General features: G+C 50.9%; 1 protein-coding gene and 1 long non-coding RNA gene across 3 annotated transcripts in view; one reads left to right on the forward strand and one right to left on the reverse strand.

Annotated features, from left to right (window-relative positions):
- Positions 1–847: 847 nt before the first annotated feature.
- PLB1 (phospholipase B1) overlaps positions 848–17,406 on the reverse strand; it is a 129,212-nt gene continuing 112,653 nt past the window's right edge. The window contains exons 52-59 of the mRNA XM_014731235.3: positions 16,455–16,535; positions 14,991–15,053; positions 14,397–14,491; positions 13,002–13,083; positions 11,849–11,953; positions 11,263–11,358; positions 5,054–5,128; positions 848–3,494 (exon numbers count right to left, since the gene is read on the reverse strand). Of these exons, the coding sequence (XP_014586721.2) occupies positions 3,291–3,494; positions 5,054–5,128; positions 11,263–11,358; positions 11,849–11,953; positions 13,002–13,083; positions 14,397–14,491; positions 14,991–15,053; positions 16,455–16,535 (801 nt within the window). The 3' untranslated portion in view covers positions 848–3,290. The remainder of the gene's footprint in view (positions 3,495–5,053; positions 5,129–11,262; positions 11,359–11,848; positions 11,954–13,001; positions 13,084–14,396; positions 14,492–14,990; positions 15,054–16,454; positions 16,536–17,406) is intronic.
- Positions 2,605–9,550, forward strand: LOC106781755 (uncharacterized). 2 transcript variants are annotated; one of them, XR_011426133.1, is made up of 6 exons: positions 2,605–3,482; positions 3,994–4,133; positions 4,684–4,944; positions 5,676–5,827; positions 7,432–7,517; positions 9,414–9,550. It is a non-coding gene; the product is annotated as an uncharacterized lncRNA (long non-coding RNA). The 2 variants fall into 2 exon arrangements; XR_011426134.1 differs by lacking the exon at positions 2,605–3,482 and having other exon boundaries at positions 4,684–4,986.

Consider the following 17,406-nt stretch of genomic DNA (forward strand, 5'->3'; position numbering starts at 1 on the left):
TGGGCATGTGACCTGTGAGTCACACAGAGCCCACGCTCAGAAGAGCCTATGCTTGGTTTAATGCCCTGCTGTCACTATCTTAAAATTCTCAATTTTTCAACAAGGGGCCTCGTATTTTAATTTTGCGCTGGACTTAATGCAACTGGTTCCGCATCTTGGTCAGGATGGGGTAGCCCTGGCTTGGGGGACTTGTCCAGCTGCACTGTGGTGGACCCAGGTCCATTTCAACCTTTGAAATCAAGTGTAGAACTCAACTTAAAAACAGACTTTGTTGTATTCCAGAGTCCCCTGGCAGAAAGGGCAGAGAAAGCAGCTGCCTCCCAGGTGATCCAGGGGCTAGGTGGTGAGAGCCTGCCCTCCTTTGTATCCTGGACCCTGAGATGTTCCCCAAGTTTAGGGCCCACTCAAGATGACAGCACCCGGAAGGAGATCGCACCATCAGTCTCTTTCCTAGGCCTTTTGGGATATCAGTAAAGACAGACAACTCAAAACTGAATTTAATGCTCAGAAAAGAATAGTCAGGCATGCCCTGTGGCCACCGTGTTCGCCTCTGAGTGTGGGACCCAGGGCTGCTGCCTCGGTTGTTCTGTCCAAGGGAGGGGTCTCCCCTTAGGTACCAGTATGACGTAGAAGCTGAGTGATTCTGAGCCTTTGCTAGAAGGCTGATAATTTTCTCTGAGACCGAGGTTGAAAACGTGTGGAGAACCAGAGGAGGTGACGCGGTGCAGAGGGCAGGACTCACGGACAAGCTTTCTACACAGATGAGAATAATTACAGCTCCCATTTATCAAGCCCCTCCTCTGCCAGACCCTTTCCATACGTTTTCTCATTTAATCTGCCAACAGTCTTTTAAGGTAGACATTATCCCTGTTTTATTACAGTTGAAGAAATAGGATCATTCATAAGAATTCAGGATTAGAATTCCTTTGCTCCTGTCTGATCCTCAACTCGCCTACGTCCTGTTCAGTGTGGATTCTTCAATCACTGAGCCTGACTGTGCCGGAGACTTGAACTGATCATGAAGAACGACGTTCAAATGACTGGAACATGGACCGTGTGGAATGCGTTTAGGCAAAGCCTCTATTTCTTCTCCTCCTCACTTTTATGTGCCTGCTCCCCCAGCACTGCGTGCAAGCATCCTGATGGCAGCGTGTTGTTGCTGGATGGTGCAGCCAGGGCCCAGTAGGGGTGGACTTGGGGCCTCTCCAGGAGGGCACATGTTCCCTTGGCGTACTGTAGTGCTAGCTGCCAGAACAGTGGATCAAGCTTATAGTGACAAGTCTTTGGACATCGCACAGAGATACGGGGGTGCACACTTGAGTGGTCTCCTTTTGCTGAAGCCTGGTGAGCCCTTGCTCCTACCTAACAGCGCCCTGTTGCTAGGGAGCTGGGCCCAAATTGGCCTGCTCCTGGGAGCCTGGTTCCAGGCCAGCTCGATCTGAGGCCTGCTTGGGAACAGCTTTTCCACCCTGGCCAGGAAAGCAGAGCTGGCACAAATGTTAGCTCAGTGACAATCTTCCTCAAGCGAAAAAGAGGAGGATTGGCAATAGGTGTTAGCCCAGGGCCAATCTTCCCCACCAAAAAAAAAAAAAAAAAAGCTGAACTCTTGGGTTTAACAGGTTATCTTTGTTGTGACACTGTGGTAAGCCAGGAACACAAGCTGGGATGTGGTGGTTCTTTAGGATATGTGTGATTCAGTCACTATGTTTTTTGGTCCATAGGAGGAAGTGGGAGTAGGTATGCTGTTCCTATCATACAGAAACAGAAATTGAAGCCCAGAAGAACACTGGGACTGGACCTCAATCCTCTGGGGACTCTCTCCTATTTTTCCAAAGAGAGATAAGATGATAAGCTTTCATGAGAGGAAGGCAGGCAGTCTTCATCCATACGTTACTGCCCAACTCCCAAACCTCTCTCTGCACCTCTCCACTTCCCTGACAGTCTGGACTCCATCTCAACTCTTCACGGGAGAGAAAACAACCCGCTTTCGTAGGTGCAGTATTTTAGAGTTAGAGCATTTTTATATACGTTTCTTGTTTTCCATCAGTGCCGTGAAGGAGGCGAGCTGGATGCTCTGATTCCAGTTTTACAGATGAGGTGTCTGAGAGACTGGGGTTCCGGCTGCTGGTGGGCTTTGCTCTGAAGGCCACATTCAAATGCTCTATCCTGTTCTTTGTCATCCCAAGCTTTGGGAACAGAGAGGTACTTAGAACGTAGGTAATGGATTCCTTTCGGTTTATTGAGGTGAAATTCACATGACATACAATTAGCCTTTTTAAAGTGAACAATTCAGTGGCATTTAGAGCATTCTCAATGTTGTGCAACCACTGCTTCTATTTTCAAAACTTTTCATCACGCTCTCCCTGAGTTTTTGTGCAGAATAAAAGAATCTGTAAGACATCGGCCCAGGGCCTGGCTCCTGGCAGGGGCTGAATGACTGCAGCCTGTGTTATCAGACTCTCTCTGGGTCTCTCTCAGAAACCTGGCAACATAGAAGGAGGAATTCTTTCCTAAATTCAGCACCTTGAGGAGACCAGGTTGAGGATATGTGAAGTATTCATGTCCCAATTCTTTTTTTGACGTTTCAAAATCGCTCTCTTCCAGGAAACTTTTCCCAAGAAATTCCTCTTATTCTCAAACAATCAGACACAGTGACCCACCGATGCCCCAGTACTGAATTACACTCTGTCGTGGAGCTTCTTGTTTTTCGAAGGAGTTTGTCTTTTCAGCCAGGCTGTGGCACGTGCAGCCTTGGAGGTACCACTGACTCAACGTTGTCGTGGGTACAAAACAGGTGCATAACAGGTATGTGTTGGATTATAGTGAGTGCTGGCCGGCCAGGTCCGTAATTCCAGCCACCACCTGGTGACCAGTGTTTTGCCCGTGTTTAAAATAGTAGGTTTGGTGACTGCAGGTATGCTCATTGGGTGCTGGGCTGGAGCCTGCCAGGTGCCGGTCTGGGCTCTGGTTGGCCATCACTTGGGCAGCTCTGGCTGAGCCAGAACCTGAAAGGCTCCAGCTCCCGCACCTGCGCTGGACAACAGATGCAAGGCGAGAGCTTCGACCAGGCTGACCCAAGAATAGAATGACTTTGGCCTTTATTTAAATTCGCTAATTACAGGAGCATAGGCCCCAGGCTCCAAGAAGTCGTGACTGTCCCTTTGGCTTCCTACATCACCCAGTGTCGAAGCAAGCGCTCTTCGTGTGGTGTCCAGGGGTGGCTGTGGTGGAGCGCTGGTGAGGAACATGGCTAGGAAATTTAGGATGAGCACCTGTACACGGCTGGGAGCCTAGAGGCCCATACTGTTCAGGCTCATTGGCAGATTTTCCCTCTGGCGACCTCGTATGGCTCTCCACACCATGACTGTGCCAACGCCAACTGTGAGGCCACCTCCTGCTGCTACTGGCACGGCCCAGGAGATCACCTGGGGGCCTGCTTCAGCCTGGTCTTGGAGTAGCCCGCTGTTCCTCAGGGTGTAGAGGTAAGGACTCTCCTGTGGAGGAGGAGAGGTCAGGGGTTAAGGGCTTCTGAAAACCATCCATCTGCCCACCTTAGGCTGGCTTCGTCCCCATCCCAGGAACGGTACATTTTCACATTTCACAGTTCATCCCTGTGTGTAAAGCTCCTTCCTCTACGCTGTGCCCAGACTTGCCGAGTGAGGGTGGGTGTCTAGAGTGGTCAACACCCAGCTATACCCTCCTGTGGGTTTCTCTCCAGCATCTCCTTTCTTATCAATCTGACTTTGAAAGATTGGGAACTGATAGGTGACCAGCGGACAAGACTCCTGGGAGCTGCCAGGGCCCCCACCTATGTTTCCTCTGGGCCACCAATGGACAGCTATTCACATCCTCCTGCCCCAGGAGGGCTGGGGGAGCAGGCAAGGTCAGTGTGGAAGGACAGCTGGTTCTGTAGGAGATTAGAGAACTCAAGTGGAAAGGGCCAGGAGAGGAGGCATCTGGGCCTGCCTCCCAGGATTCTTCCCTTCCTCTCAGGGAACATTAACAGAGTGTCGGCTGTGTGGACCCCTGTGCTAGGAGCTGTGACAGTACCTGCGGGTCAGACATAACATCTCTCATTGTCCAGCCAGAAGATAAGATGCGCTCAGAAACAATCGCATCACAAAGGAGCCTGGGTCAGTGTCTTATGAGAGGTGTAAACAGAAAAGAGAGACCAACGCAGGTGTGTGTCTGGGGGCGGGAACAGTAGCCCAGAGAGGGCAACATCAGGGCCTTGAAGGCTGTGAAGATTTTCCATTGTCGGAGCTGGGGGATGAGCTCCAGGAGGAGCAGATGGCAGAAGTAAAAGCACAGACACGGGCAATGGTGGAGCTTGTCTGGGAAGCGGCTCCATTTTCCGGGAGCAGAGCGTGTGTCTAAGGTGATAGAGGAAGGTGAGCCTCCCTCTGGACTCTTCAGGGGGCAGTGGGATCCAGGGAAAGGTTTCAGGCAGCCTTGACAAGACTGGAGTCACTTTCCAGGGAGGCAGCTCCACGTCTGGCCATGATTTTAGAAAGGATAGAGAAGAGAGAGAGGAGACCTGGGCAGCAAGTTAGGGGCTTTGTCAGTGGCCCAGGTAAGGGCAGTAAAGGCCTGGAAAATGGCAGTGGTGGAAAGGGAGGAAGAGGATTGCAGGCTCCTGGAGCAGACAAGGAGTCTTATTTCTCTTTGCCTCCCAACCCCCAGGTCCTACTAGTGTGCCCGGCATGGGAGAGCTCCCTGACGAGTGGTTAAGACAGAGGATGTGTCGGACCCCTCAGGGGTCATGGGTGACTCGGGTTCTGGCCAGTGCTCACTCATCTGCCTCCCCTGAGTGCTCTTCCCCGTCCACTCGGACCTGTTGCTTTCTCTTTCCCCTCACTCATGGCTGCCTACACCCTGAGGAGATGAGAAGTGTCAGGGGCAATGAAGAGAGGTGACATCTGAGAATGGTGGCAGTGAATGAAGGTGCGTGATGATCAAGCCTCCCAGGCGACCTTATGCCTCCAGGTAGCTATGTTACACCTCCCCCTCCCAGGCATCTGTTCCACACTGGACAGGCGGGACCCTTACTCACAGGAGAGGGGCACTTGAGTTTGGTCCTGCTGTGGGTGAAGTTGTTGGCTGTTGTCTTATGGCCTACTGGTTCCAGCTGAAGAGAGAAAAAGGAAAGCTTGATTCCTTCCAAAGCTGGAGAGACCTCCCTGTTGGAGGAAATCTTGTACCACATTCCCTCCCTTTGCAAGGTTGACACCAGCAAAGAGGCAAGAACCACAGCAGACACCAGCAGCCCTGGGGCAGGCGTTGGGCCTGACTTCTGACTCACTGAGTGACAGATCAGAGTCTTTCAGAGCAGGGTGGGACCCTGAGTCTGTGTCCTGGATTTGTTGAGGAGGACACTGAGGACCAGGAGAGAATGACCGGCCCACTGGCCACAGCGAGTGTGTGGAAGGGCAGGGCCCAGAACCTCCATCTCTTGCTTCCCTTGTGGGTGGCTGGGACCACAGACACTTGCATTTTCAATTTTATAAAATGGTAAAACTCATATTTAGCAACTTCCTGAAGTGCGTGAGGATAGTCAATTTCAGGAAAACTTTGAAAACATATTGGTTACCATGACATTGTTACTACACTTGGCTTGTCAACCTTAAGAAATTGGAGTTTTCTCACTTGAGCTACTTTGTATGTTTTTCACATAGATAAAAAGGTTTACTTGAAACATTTCTGGGAGCAATTGTTGTTCAGAGAGGTTCTGCTTAATACTTTCGATCCTGGGGCCCTCTGAGAATGAGCTGGAAGCTGGTTCCCAATGATATTCCGGGAACCCAGGAACTAACTGGCACAGAGGAAGGTAATGATCATGTGGGTATGATGACAGCATCAGTTTCTCCCTTTCTACTGGTTCCTTGCTGTCAGCGCACAACCTACTCTCTCTCCCAACCTTTAACTGCTCTCCCCTTCAGCCCACATCCCCTCTAGCTCCCTTTGCCCATCACTCCTAACTCTAGGAGGAGTTGTTTGTAGTTACTGTTTGCACTTCTCAACCGCTCATTCTAATGCCCATTCCAATTCGTCTCCAGTCTCTGTCACTTGACTAAAGCTCTGGTCAGGGTCACCAATGACCTCCATGTTTCCAGATCCAATGGTCACTTTTTTTGCTTGCTTGACTTCGTCTTGCTTAACTTTTCAGCATCATTTGTCAAAGTGATTGCCCTCCTCAAAATACTCACTTCCCTTGGTTCCCTGGACACAGCACTCTTCTTGTTTCCCCCTCCCTCCCCACTCTCTCCTTCTCTGTCGCTGGAGTCACAAGATGGAATGAATGGCCCGGGGCTCGGGAGTTGGTCCCACCCTCCTTTCCACTCAGTCTTTCTCCAGGAGCTCTCATTAATCCCATGATTTTGAATACCGCCTCTATGCTAACGACCCCCAGGTTTTTTCCTACATCTCCATCCCTGACCTACTCTGAGCTCCAGACTCGCGTATTGAACAGCTTACTGGATACCTCTGGGTGGATGTGTGAAAGGCAGCTCACACTCACCACATCCGAAATAGAGCCTTTATTCCCCCCATCCCAAGCCTATTTCTCACTACCACCTCAATCATCCACCCACTTTACTCAACCCCAAACTAAGGAGTCATCCTTTATTCCTCTTTTACCTCGTCCATCAGCCAGTCTAAAACATATCCCAAACCTGACCACTTCTCTCCTTCTCCATGCCATCACCCTGGTCCCAGTCACCTTCATCTCTCACCTGGACTCCAGAAGCTCTTTCCAATTCCATCTTTGCTTCCTTCCTTCCATCTCCACACAGCAGCCAAAGGGGAAACCCGATCATATGGCTCCCCTTTGAAAGCCATCCAAGGACCTGGCGCCTGCTCTTGCCCACCTCTTTGACCTTGCTCACTTCCCTCCAGTCACACTGGCCTTTATGTTCCTGAGACACTTCAAGCTCATTCCTGACTCCAGGCCCACACAGGTCCTATTTCCTCTGCCTGGAACATTCTGGCCCTAGACCTCTGCATGCCTGGCAGCCTCTTGACATTCAGTTCTCAGTTCATGTGTCACTTCTTCAGTGAGGCCTCCTTCTCCCCCACCACTACTCTCTTTCACATCACCTGCTTTATTATTTTCTTTTTTTGGTGAGGAAGATTCGCCCTGAGCTAACATCCATTGCCTATCTTCCTCTTGTTTTGCTTGAGGAAGACTAGCCCTGAGCTAACATCCTTGCCAATCCTCCTCTACTCTGCATGTGGGATGCCTCCACAGCATGGCCAATGAGTGGGGTAGGTCCACACCTGGGATCTGAACCTGTGAACCTGGGCTGGTAAAGCGGAGTGTATGGAACCTTAACCATTCGGCCATGGGGTCAGCCCCTCTTTTATTGTTTTTAAGCCCTGAATGTGGTCAGAAATTACCTTGTTGATTTTTTTTTCCTGTCTTTTCTCTCCTAGACTAGAAGTCCCATGAGAGCACGGATGTCTTGTCCCTAGCACCTGGAACAGCACCCACCACACAGTGGTGCTCAAGGAATAGTTGAGTGAGTGGATGGATGAACCTCAGTCATGGACGCCTGAATGGAGAAGCTCAGGGGGAGGGGCACGGGGCTAGCCACAGGAAGTGGAGTGGTTTTTCCTAGAACCCACCTTTCCTAAGGCAGACACGCCAACGATGTGGCAAATGACAAGACTAGGACAGGATGAGTGCCAAGGGTTCAGGTGGGCCTCTAGCCTACTCTGGGGATTCAGAGAAGACGTCCTGTGGGAGCTGGCACCTTTGAGTGTTGAGGTGGATAAGAGTGAGCCAGGAGAGGAAGGTCGGAAGGGCAGTCCAAGATGAGAGGATGAGCAAGAGCAGATGCACAGAGGCATGAGACAGCACAGGCGGCGCAGGGAACTTCAGTCCTTACTAGATTTCCAAGCGCAAATCAGAGGGTGGTGGGAGCGGCTGCCAGAGAGGTTAACTAGGGCCAAGTTCCAGAAGGCCTGGCGTGCTGTGCTAAGGGGCCTCCCTTTCTTCTCCAGGGAAGGGCGGGCCTTGGGAGTTTGAAGGCAGGAGTGTGACTTGGTCAGATTTTCATTTATACAGACCACTGTGGTGAAGAGATCTAAGGCAGCAGTCTGCAAACCCTGAGCAATAATATCAGCTGGGGAGCTTTTACAAGTCCTGAACCCTGGTGCTACCCCAGACTAGGTCAGAATTTCTGGGGATGAGACTCAGGCACTGATGTTTCTGTTTTTTGTGTTTTTTTTTTTTAAGTAAACTTTTTATGGAAACTGATGTACATAGAGAAACAAGTACAAATCATAAGTGAACAGCCGGTGGATTGTGATAACGTGAGCATACCCCTGTAACAACATCCAGACTGAGGAATAGAATATTACAGCACTCAGAAGCCCCCGGCTACCCTCTTCCCGTACAATCCACTCCCCAACTTGACTATTTATTAATTTGCTTAGTTTTGAAATTTATGTGTAACTTCATGTTGTTGAAGTTTGTTTATTCTCATTGCTGTAAGGTACTTCATTGTAAGAATGTGCCACAGTTTATTTATCCATTCTACTCTTGGTGGACATTCGGTGACTTTCCTGTTTGGGGATTATGAATAGTCTGCTATGAGAATTGTTGTATGTATCTTTTAGTGACCAGTGTGTACCTTTCCGTTGGGGATATATCAAGGAGCGGAATTCCTGGGTCACAGGGAATACATGTGTTCAGCTTTGGTGGCTATGCCAGAGTTTTTCAAAGTGATTGTAGGCACTAATTGTTTTTGAAAGTCCTTAGATGATTCTACGACACAGCCAGAGTTGAGAATTGCTATTCTAATGGCTGTCAACCTGGGGAGAGGGACACCAATCAGGATAATGTTGTCACCCAGCACCTGTTATGCAAATGTTAGCTGAGAGTGGGATTTTGACAGGAGGGAGCAAGCAAGCAGTGGAGGAATAGTTATCAGAAGAAGGAAGGAAGAATTTTATAAGAAGACAAAAGAAGAAAAAGGAAGAAAAAAAAATTCCCTAATGCTGCCGGTGTGTCTGGCTTTGGTTTTGCAAGTGTCTGGAGGAGGAGGCGTAATCTGTTTGCAGAGGAGGGGCAGAAGATGAAACGGTTTAAAGTGCGTCTGTTGCCGCGGTAGGGTACCCTGGGAGTGTCAGCCGAAGGCTGCAGACACTATGTCATGGGACTCTAATTATGAGACATGAATTCACTGGTTATATATGTGCTTCTCAGGGAGGGAGCAGGGAGGCAGGGTGCTGCTGTGACCAGGACACTAGGGGGTTAGACCAGGGTTCTAACACCTGCTGTGACACTAACTGGCTGTGTGATCCTGGGCAAACTGCTTCATGTCTCTGTGTTTTAGTTACAGAGCATTCTGGCTAGATGACTTCTAAGATCTTTTCTAGTTCTAACGGCCTATTATTTTACGTCACTCTAGGGGTGAGATTCCAGTAAGACGATGATCCCAAAATTTGGCATGATGCAACAGCTTTATATCTGAGATGGTTCTGGATGAAAACACTGGACTACATAATTATTTCCCCAAATTAAATAGCATAGGATAAGACTCTCTTAGATGATTTGTTTTGTTTTGTTTTTGTTGTTGTCTTTAAATTTGGGGTATGGCTGAGACAACGGCTGGGGGAGCCACGGACAGTCTCGTAGTGTTACCGATACGGCTCCATGGCAGTGTTCACCTTTTATTTTCAGATCTAAACCCCTCCCACTTGCCTTTATGTATAAAAGCCTCTCACCTGGGTCAATGGGGAGAACTACTGAGTTACTTTGGGAGAGAAGGCCAGAATCACATTAGTTCATGCGGAAAGAGACCAACAGGCCCTGTTGTGTTCATGTCATCAATACGGCCGTCAAACCCCAGGAGACTCCTGGAAGATCCTGGCATTGAGGCAGGCTTGGAATGCCACTAGAAGGAAGATCATACCTGATGGAAACGCTGGGAGGGAAAGGTTAAGGGCTTAGCGTTCCTGGCCCTTCTTGGAATGGGTGGAGTCCCCTGAGGTCTCTGGGGACAAGTGGGACTGTGCACAGATACCCATTCTTTGGGGGGATTTTGAAAGGAATGAAGTCACATGACTCGGCTACTGAAGGACAACTGGACTTCAAAACAAAAATTTACAAAGGAAACAACCGCTCTCAAGAATTATGAAGTGCAAAATTTGATTTAAAAAATTACTGTGGAGGTTGGGTGGGAGGGAATGCAAAGATTTTGACTGGAATTCAGAGTCCCGGGCTGAGGGAATTTGACAAAAGTTTTAGGAGTGGGCAGAATGTGATGTCAACAGGAGGAAACCACCAGAAAAACAAAATTAGAAGAAGGCTGAGTCTGCAATTAAAGGGGCCAAGGATAAAACCTGCTTACATGCTGTTCTGGGACAAAGAGGTTGCTAGAGAGGAGGAGGTAGTGTAGCTAAGGAGAGAGTCAATATTGTGAGTCAGCCGAGTAAGATACCGGACACGCTGGATGAGTTGACAGATTGGGAATATTTGCACAGTGGTGGTTGGCAGAGACACAGCAGGCCTGAAACCGCAATAAAAGGAGCAGGAGTGTAGGTTGTTTAGTCACTGTGGGAGAAATAAGGGAACACACAGGTTGGGGTGGGGACTGGTTACCTGCTGAGCCTAGATCAAGAGAAGGCATTGGATCAGAAAGGCATTTAGTTGCTCTCCGAAAAAGAATACAGCTATTGGGGTTACCGGTTGAGCTCTGCTCCAACGTAGCTGATTGTCCAGTCATAAAGGACAGAGGCGAGGCACAAGGCCAGGTGTCCTGTGTGTTCGTTTCATAAGGTCCCCTTTCCCCTCATCAGAAAGGACTGGAATAGGTGGCAGCCTGGGAAACAGGCTGGGTGGTTCTTTTCTTTTTGATGCTTAAAGAAATAATAGATGGGAAATTGTTGAAACTGGAGTAATGGGGCTGACATTTGTTGAATGCTAATTATTGTGCCGGGTAGTATGCACACATTATCTCAATTTTCTGAGATCTGTGTCAATTTCATTGTTTTTACAGATGTTGATAGAGAGCGCCAGAGAGTTCATTTGCCCAAAGTTACGTAGTAAGGGACTGCAGCTGATGTTTTCATTTAGTTTATCTGATTAAAGTTATCCCCCACCGTATGGGGGTATTACCAAAAGAATTGAATCTGTCAGGGCAAATAAGTTGTGCTGTTATTTTGAGCTTTGGGGAGAAAGGAGCTATGTCAGCCAGTAGGTTTTTCTTTGTGGGAAATAATATCTTTGGGTTGGCTCCTTGGCCCTCAGGCACTCACCATGTTGTTCCACAGAGCGATGGCCATTTCAGCATGACCACGTTCTGAGAAGTGGAAACAGTCCTCCGAGAAGAAGGTGAGGTCAGTGTCTCCTCTCTGTGACCAAAGGCAAGGGGGTTATCTTTCTGGGCAAAGGGAATGGCTGCCTGGCCCCCACATCCCTGAAGATACCCTGGGCATTTCTCCATTTGTCCTTTCAACTCTACTGCCCAACTGGCTTGGATATTGCAATTTTGGAATTTTTTTTTAAAACAGACATGAATTATAGCTACCCGCAGTCCATCCTTTTCCTTCAGCATCCCTTCCCCAATAGTTGAAAAAGAATAATATTTTTAGGAAACTTTCCATTCTATCCCAATCCACCAAATGGCAGGGCCATGCCTGGGGAGCTTGGTCGCTGTCGGTTTTCTCCTTATCTTTCCAAATTCCAATCATACCACAAAATAAAAAGAGGAAAAGCAGAAAAAGCAACCCCTTGGGAGCCCTCTCAGAGAGAGACGGTCAAAAAAAGCCCATGTAGAGAAGGAAATACATTGCCTAAGAATGACCTTTACACACGTGCCTCCCAGAACTGCCCACAGCTTACCTCGCTCAAGGGGACAAGAGTGTTCTGGAAGAAGGGCTGCACGACCACCGCGAAGTCCTCACGCTGCAGGTACTGGTGCTGGTAGGAGAACCTGGAAATGCCACTCTGGGGGTGAGGAGAGAGGCTGCTCAAACCTCTGGCAAGGCTGGACAGACAGCTTCTAGTCCTGCTGTTTTGGGGTGGATGTGCTAGGGCCAAACCACCCCAGACAAAGGCGACCTAAAGGGGCTACTCTAGTGCACACGTTTAGTCTGCACCCATGCATGACACCACCCGGTTCCATTCTGACATCTCTGTAAGACCAGACTGCTTGGGCCAAAGGCCGCCTCTGCTCCCACTGCACGAAGAGGTAAATTAGAACGCAGGGCTCCACTTCCAGCTCAAATGGGGAGCATCTCAACCTCAGCTCCCCTAAATGCCCATGAACTTGGGGATGAGTGTCTATGGTGGTTGGATTTACGGAGTCCCAAAATGCGGACCGTAAAAGGGATAGACAAGATGTGCTTATCCTCAAGGAGCTTATAATCAATCTGGGAAAATGAGACAAGATGTGAAAAACGTGAGAACCAGTGAAGCGCGGGAAGTTTAGTCGGGCGGAGCTTCTTAGAAGAGGGAAGATGACGTGCCCTGTGCATGAGATGGATAAGCTACAGAAGAGCTCAGGGTGGGCATGTCAAGGGAGGGGGCAGCAGGAGCAGAGATGGACCTGAGAAGGAGTGTGCTGGGGAAGCAGACACGAGAGGGTGAGGATATTTTGGGGTAGAGGTAAGTAGGGTGGGGCTAGGCCTTCTGTTCTGAAGGCTGGAGGGGACAAACTGGGCAGCGGACACTTCCCTCCCTCCACTGGGTGAGGGGGTATCTGGAACCATGGTTCTGCGGGACGGGTGGTGTCCACCACATGGAATCTACTCTGGGAACCAAGTCCTGCTCACCTGCTCACGCTGACCCTAGGCTGGGAGGTGGGGATTCTCCCAGCTTCCCCTCAGATTTCTCACTTGCCGCCCCCTCCCAGCCTTGGTGTTTGATACGCTTGGATAAATATTTCATGGGCAGTGATCTGTCTTTAGGGAGTGGCCTTCTTTCAGCTAAAGCCCTGCTCTGGGAGTAACAAGGACTCCCAGCTGGGACAGGAAGAAGAGGGGTGCAGGTTCACCTGGAAGTTCCAGTTCACTTTCTTCAGTTCTTGCATCTCTGAGGAGTTGTCCTGGGAGCGTCTGAGGCAAGTGCAGTTGCTCCTATGAGACAAGGAATCCTATGTAGGGGCTCCCCGGGGCGGCCTAGCTCAGTGCCCCAAGGAGGCTGATCACCCCTCTTCCCATCCCCTGCCAGGCCTGGACCCAGTGCTGCCTGATGTGGGAGGGCGGTAAGACACAGGTTCCTCCACCACACAGCCTTGGGTGACTCTTGGACCCAGGTCACAGACTCATAACTCGGCATAAGGTCCAACAGGTGCTTGTTGAGAGAAAAGGTGGAAGAGTTGGCGCCCGATGCCCAGGTCTCCTTGTGGACAGGCTGCCTATTCCCCTTCCCAAGCTAGTGGCTCCTGGAGTTTCTCCAGGGAAGGGATGGGAAGGGTGGAGTTTGGGGAAGGCTGCCACGATGGCCCAGTCTATCCTCATGTTCCTAAGGCCTTCCCATCTCTACCTCCAGCTGCTTAGGACTCTCCCTCAGGGCTCCAGAGTGGAGAGTTTCTTGGCAAGCTGGGGAAGGTCAACCAGCGTGAGATACCCTGATAAGGTGGAATGCAAGACCGGCCGACTCTGCAGGAGCCATTTCTATTCCCCAGCCAGTGGCTGCTCCACCTGGGAACCAGGTTCCTAGCAGAATGGCAACCTCCTGGTCACCTTCCCAGCAAATCCATTAACTCCTCAGCCCACTGCAGAATCTCCTCCCCCATAGCAGCCGCAGGAATTCTGGGTGACCCTCTGGCCTCAGAAGATGGCAACTTCCCGCCAGGGTCATGGCTGAGCTTTAATAAATTCCAGTCCCCAGCAGGAATTCTCAGATTGCACATCAGTACCTTAGCTCCAAGACTGGCTTTCAAGGAGAGTCCTATCAAGGATGTTATAAAAGCTATTTCCTGCGAGCCTACCCACTGGGGCCAGGCACCTCACATGCATTTTCTCTAGACCTCACACTTTCTTTGCAAGGAGGTATTACAGGTGAGGAGTAAGAGGCCCAGAGAGGTTATGTGGTTTGTGCAAGGTCCCACAGCTCCTAAGCTCATTGCACTTTGCTGCTTCTCAAACATGGAATAACTCGCTAAAGTTGGAGTTTGGAATCATAGACAACGTCAGGGAATCTTAAGGATCATTCAGTCTGTCCCATTTTATGGAAAAGCAAATTGGGGTCCAGAGAAATGAAGTGACTTGCATACAGAGGCATTCAATAATATAGAGGCATTTCCAAGTGGTTTTCCAAGCCCCTGGCCAGCTGCTGATGTCCAGCCCTCCTGACTGGTTCTGCCTGTGTCCGTCTCATCTGTTGGTGTCTGTGAGCCCTGTTCTCCCCAGCTGACCTCACCCCGGGACTGTGACCGCCAACTTACTGAGCTCCCAGTGACATGTAGCATTTCCCGCCTTGGCTCTGGTACAGGCCAGCCAGCTCCATGACCTTCACCACATTGACGAAAGCCCTTGGAAGCTGTGGGGAGCAGAGGGTGGGCTTCATTAGTTCCCAGCCAGTTGAGGGGGCGAACTGGCGCCTGCTGGAAGGAGCCTAGGGGATCATCTGCAGTGCAAATCCTCCCTCCCCAATTTTATCAATAGAGAAACTGAGTCCCAGAGGAGGGACGTGACTTGTATTATCTCACTGAATCTTCTTTCTCGCCCCCACTTTATAGATTGGGGAACAGACATGGAGAAGTCACATTGCTGGTAAGCCACAGTGCCGGGCTGCAAACCAGGCCAACTGGCTCTAGAGGCAAGCTCTTTGCCACCACTTAGAATTTCCCCCGCCGAGGAGCTCAGCAGCTGCCTCCACCCCATCCGGGTGCCCGCTGGCAGCGGGGCTCTGCTTGGCGTACATCTCACTGAATACAACTTGCCTAGATGCACCTGGAGAGGCACCTCCAGTGAGGGCGCAGACAGGCAGGTTGCTGGCAGGAAATGAGACCCAAGGACATGCAGCCGCTCTTTCCTACCTCATAGAGGATGTCCAGAGCCTGCTGGATGTGCTGAACATATTCCCCAGCTGAGTAGGCCTCCTGTGAAGAAAGAAGGGGGCTTTCCACACGCCCTGAGTTCCACTCTGTGAGGAGGACAAGAGTGGTCCAGTACCCAGCACAGGAGGGCCCTAGGGACTGGGATGGTGGCAGAGTGGGTACAGGGGCTTCGGTGGCACTGGATGTGCTGGGAAGCCCAGCCCTTGTTGCTGGTGGACATAGAGTCTTTGTAAGAAGTCATCCCTTGAGCCCTCCCTAGACAGCATGAGCAACCCCCGCCACAGCCCGCTCCACCGTCTCTCGAACCCAGAGGGATGCTGACAATGCTGGGCCCCACCACTTCTCCAGTCTAATCCATCACCGGCCTCAGCCTTCTTCACCCCCAATGGTGCCCCTGGGGACCATGCTGTCTCTTTCCTCGGGGCTTTGGCCCATGCCGGCCCCACCGCCTCCCTCTAACTGCCATCCCTTGTGACTCAGCTTGGGGGTCTCCTCCTCAGATCCATCTCCCGAGTGGAAGCTGCTTTAGCCCCTCCGAAACTGTGGCCTGAGTTAATCCTGGTTGTGACCTTCAGGTCCTTTTCACAGAAAGATGCTCTCAGGAGTGTAAACCTGACTGTTCGCATGAGGACAGATATTCGGTAGCAAGTAGGGGCATTTCCTGCACCAAGTGTCCACAGGTGGTTCTGGGGTCACTTTTGGCTTCCAGGCACTCCTGGAGTTCAGGACACAGTGACACTTAAATCCCCACGGGGTTTGGTGACTTCTGCCTCTGGAGTCTGGGCAGTAAGGGAGAGAACCCCTGTGCAGTGGAGGGTAATTCTCATCAGGAGAATTGGTTGGTTCTCTGAGCCACGAGGAGTGACGGATGCCTTCTCCCCTGCCTGTGACTGTCAGACATTCTACCTCCACCTCTGAGTCGGGGCAGCTGCCTTTTTCTGGCCAAATGAAACACAGGATGTCCCCAACTTAGAACAAGATGTATTCCAAACGTTACAACTTCCAAAGTTTGTAAGTCTGGACATATTGCCCCCTAGAAATGACGTTAGGAATGGGTTGGAGTCCCAGGCTGGCTGGCTGAGGATGGTTGACTGGTGGATGCCCCTGAATGGCTGCAAGCCATACTGTTGGGACCAGCTCACTTTTACCCAACCCCCTTTATGAACCTGTTTCAGCATCCCCCTGTGCACCCTCCCTCCCCCTGAAAAGCAGGGGCAGGGACTCCAAGCACCAGTCACCCATCTGGATACCAGACTGCACTGCTCTCCCAGGGGCCACTCAACAGTGGGAAAGGCCAGGTCTCACCTGGTGGGTGTGACCCTGGGGCTGCCTGGGAGAACAGGCCAGTGTGACTCCCCTGAGGGAGATTAGGCCTCTGGGCATGGACAATGACAGAGGTCAGTCACTCCTTTCTCAGGTTCCCAATGGGGTTGTCAGGCCTACCGGATTCTCGCAGTAATGACACAAGTCGCTGCTCCCGATGAAGAGTGTGATCAGCTTCCAGTCTTTCTCTAGGTTGATTTCCTGAGGGGACAGAAGACCCTGAGTTCAGGCATCACTAGGGCGCAAACGCAGGTGATGCTCACCAGACCACACAGCCCCCCAAGCGCCTTCCGCGTCTGGACCACAATGGAGAGAAGATGCCAGTGGAGCCTCCTTGCCCTCACCTTGGTGCTGGAGCAAGGGGCTCCACAGAGAATCCGTGTGTGTGTGTGTGTACATGTGTGTGGCTGCTCACACAGTGCGGAGGACTATTTTCCCTTCGAAATCCTCCTAGGAGAGCTGCAGCCTATACTGAAGTAGAGTGTGGTAACACACCCCTGAAATGTGATCTACAGGCCTTCAAAGGAGCCGAGGGCAAAAGATGCATCTACATAGAAGTGAAAGCCCAGAGCTGCCTCTTAGGGGAGCTCTTCAGGTCTGGGACAGTGCGGGGGAACAGGGAGGGGCCTGGAGGAAGAGCCCTGAGTGGACTGAGAGGTGGGTCGGGGCTGGGGGGCCCTCGGAGGAGCCCGCTTTCCCCTCAGCCACCACCATAATAGGAGTCCTGCCAGGAGCAGAATTCCAAGGTGTAAGCGTAGAGCGTTAAAAAAAAAAGTGCAAGTGAGAAGGGTTAGAGGGGCCGGTGAGTGGGAAGGAGGAAGGATTGGAATGAGAAACCTGTGTTTAGTAGCCAGCATTTACATAATAGGGCTCCAAGAAGCCAACTCTTGGGTAAAGTGGGAAACTGCCAGAGGCCAAGGCCAGCATCTCTGCCAACACCCCTCGGTGGTCTCTCCCTCCTGAGGCTGGCCCTCGGGGCAAGCATGCGGGAACTAGGGTCAGGGGGCAGCAAAGAGGGCATCTTTGTGGTAAGACCTGCTTCTTGTGGCTCATTTGGGCTCTCCTAAGGACA

The sequence above is a fragment of the Equus caballus genome, chromosome 15, assembly GCF_041296265.1.
Source record: "Equus caballus isolate H_3958 breed thoroughbred chromosome 15, TB-T2T, whole genome shotgun sequence".
In the NCBI taxonomy this organism is placed as follows: Eukaryota; Metazoa; Chordata; class Mammalia; order Perissodactyla; family Equidae; genus Equus; species Equus caballus.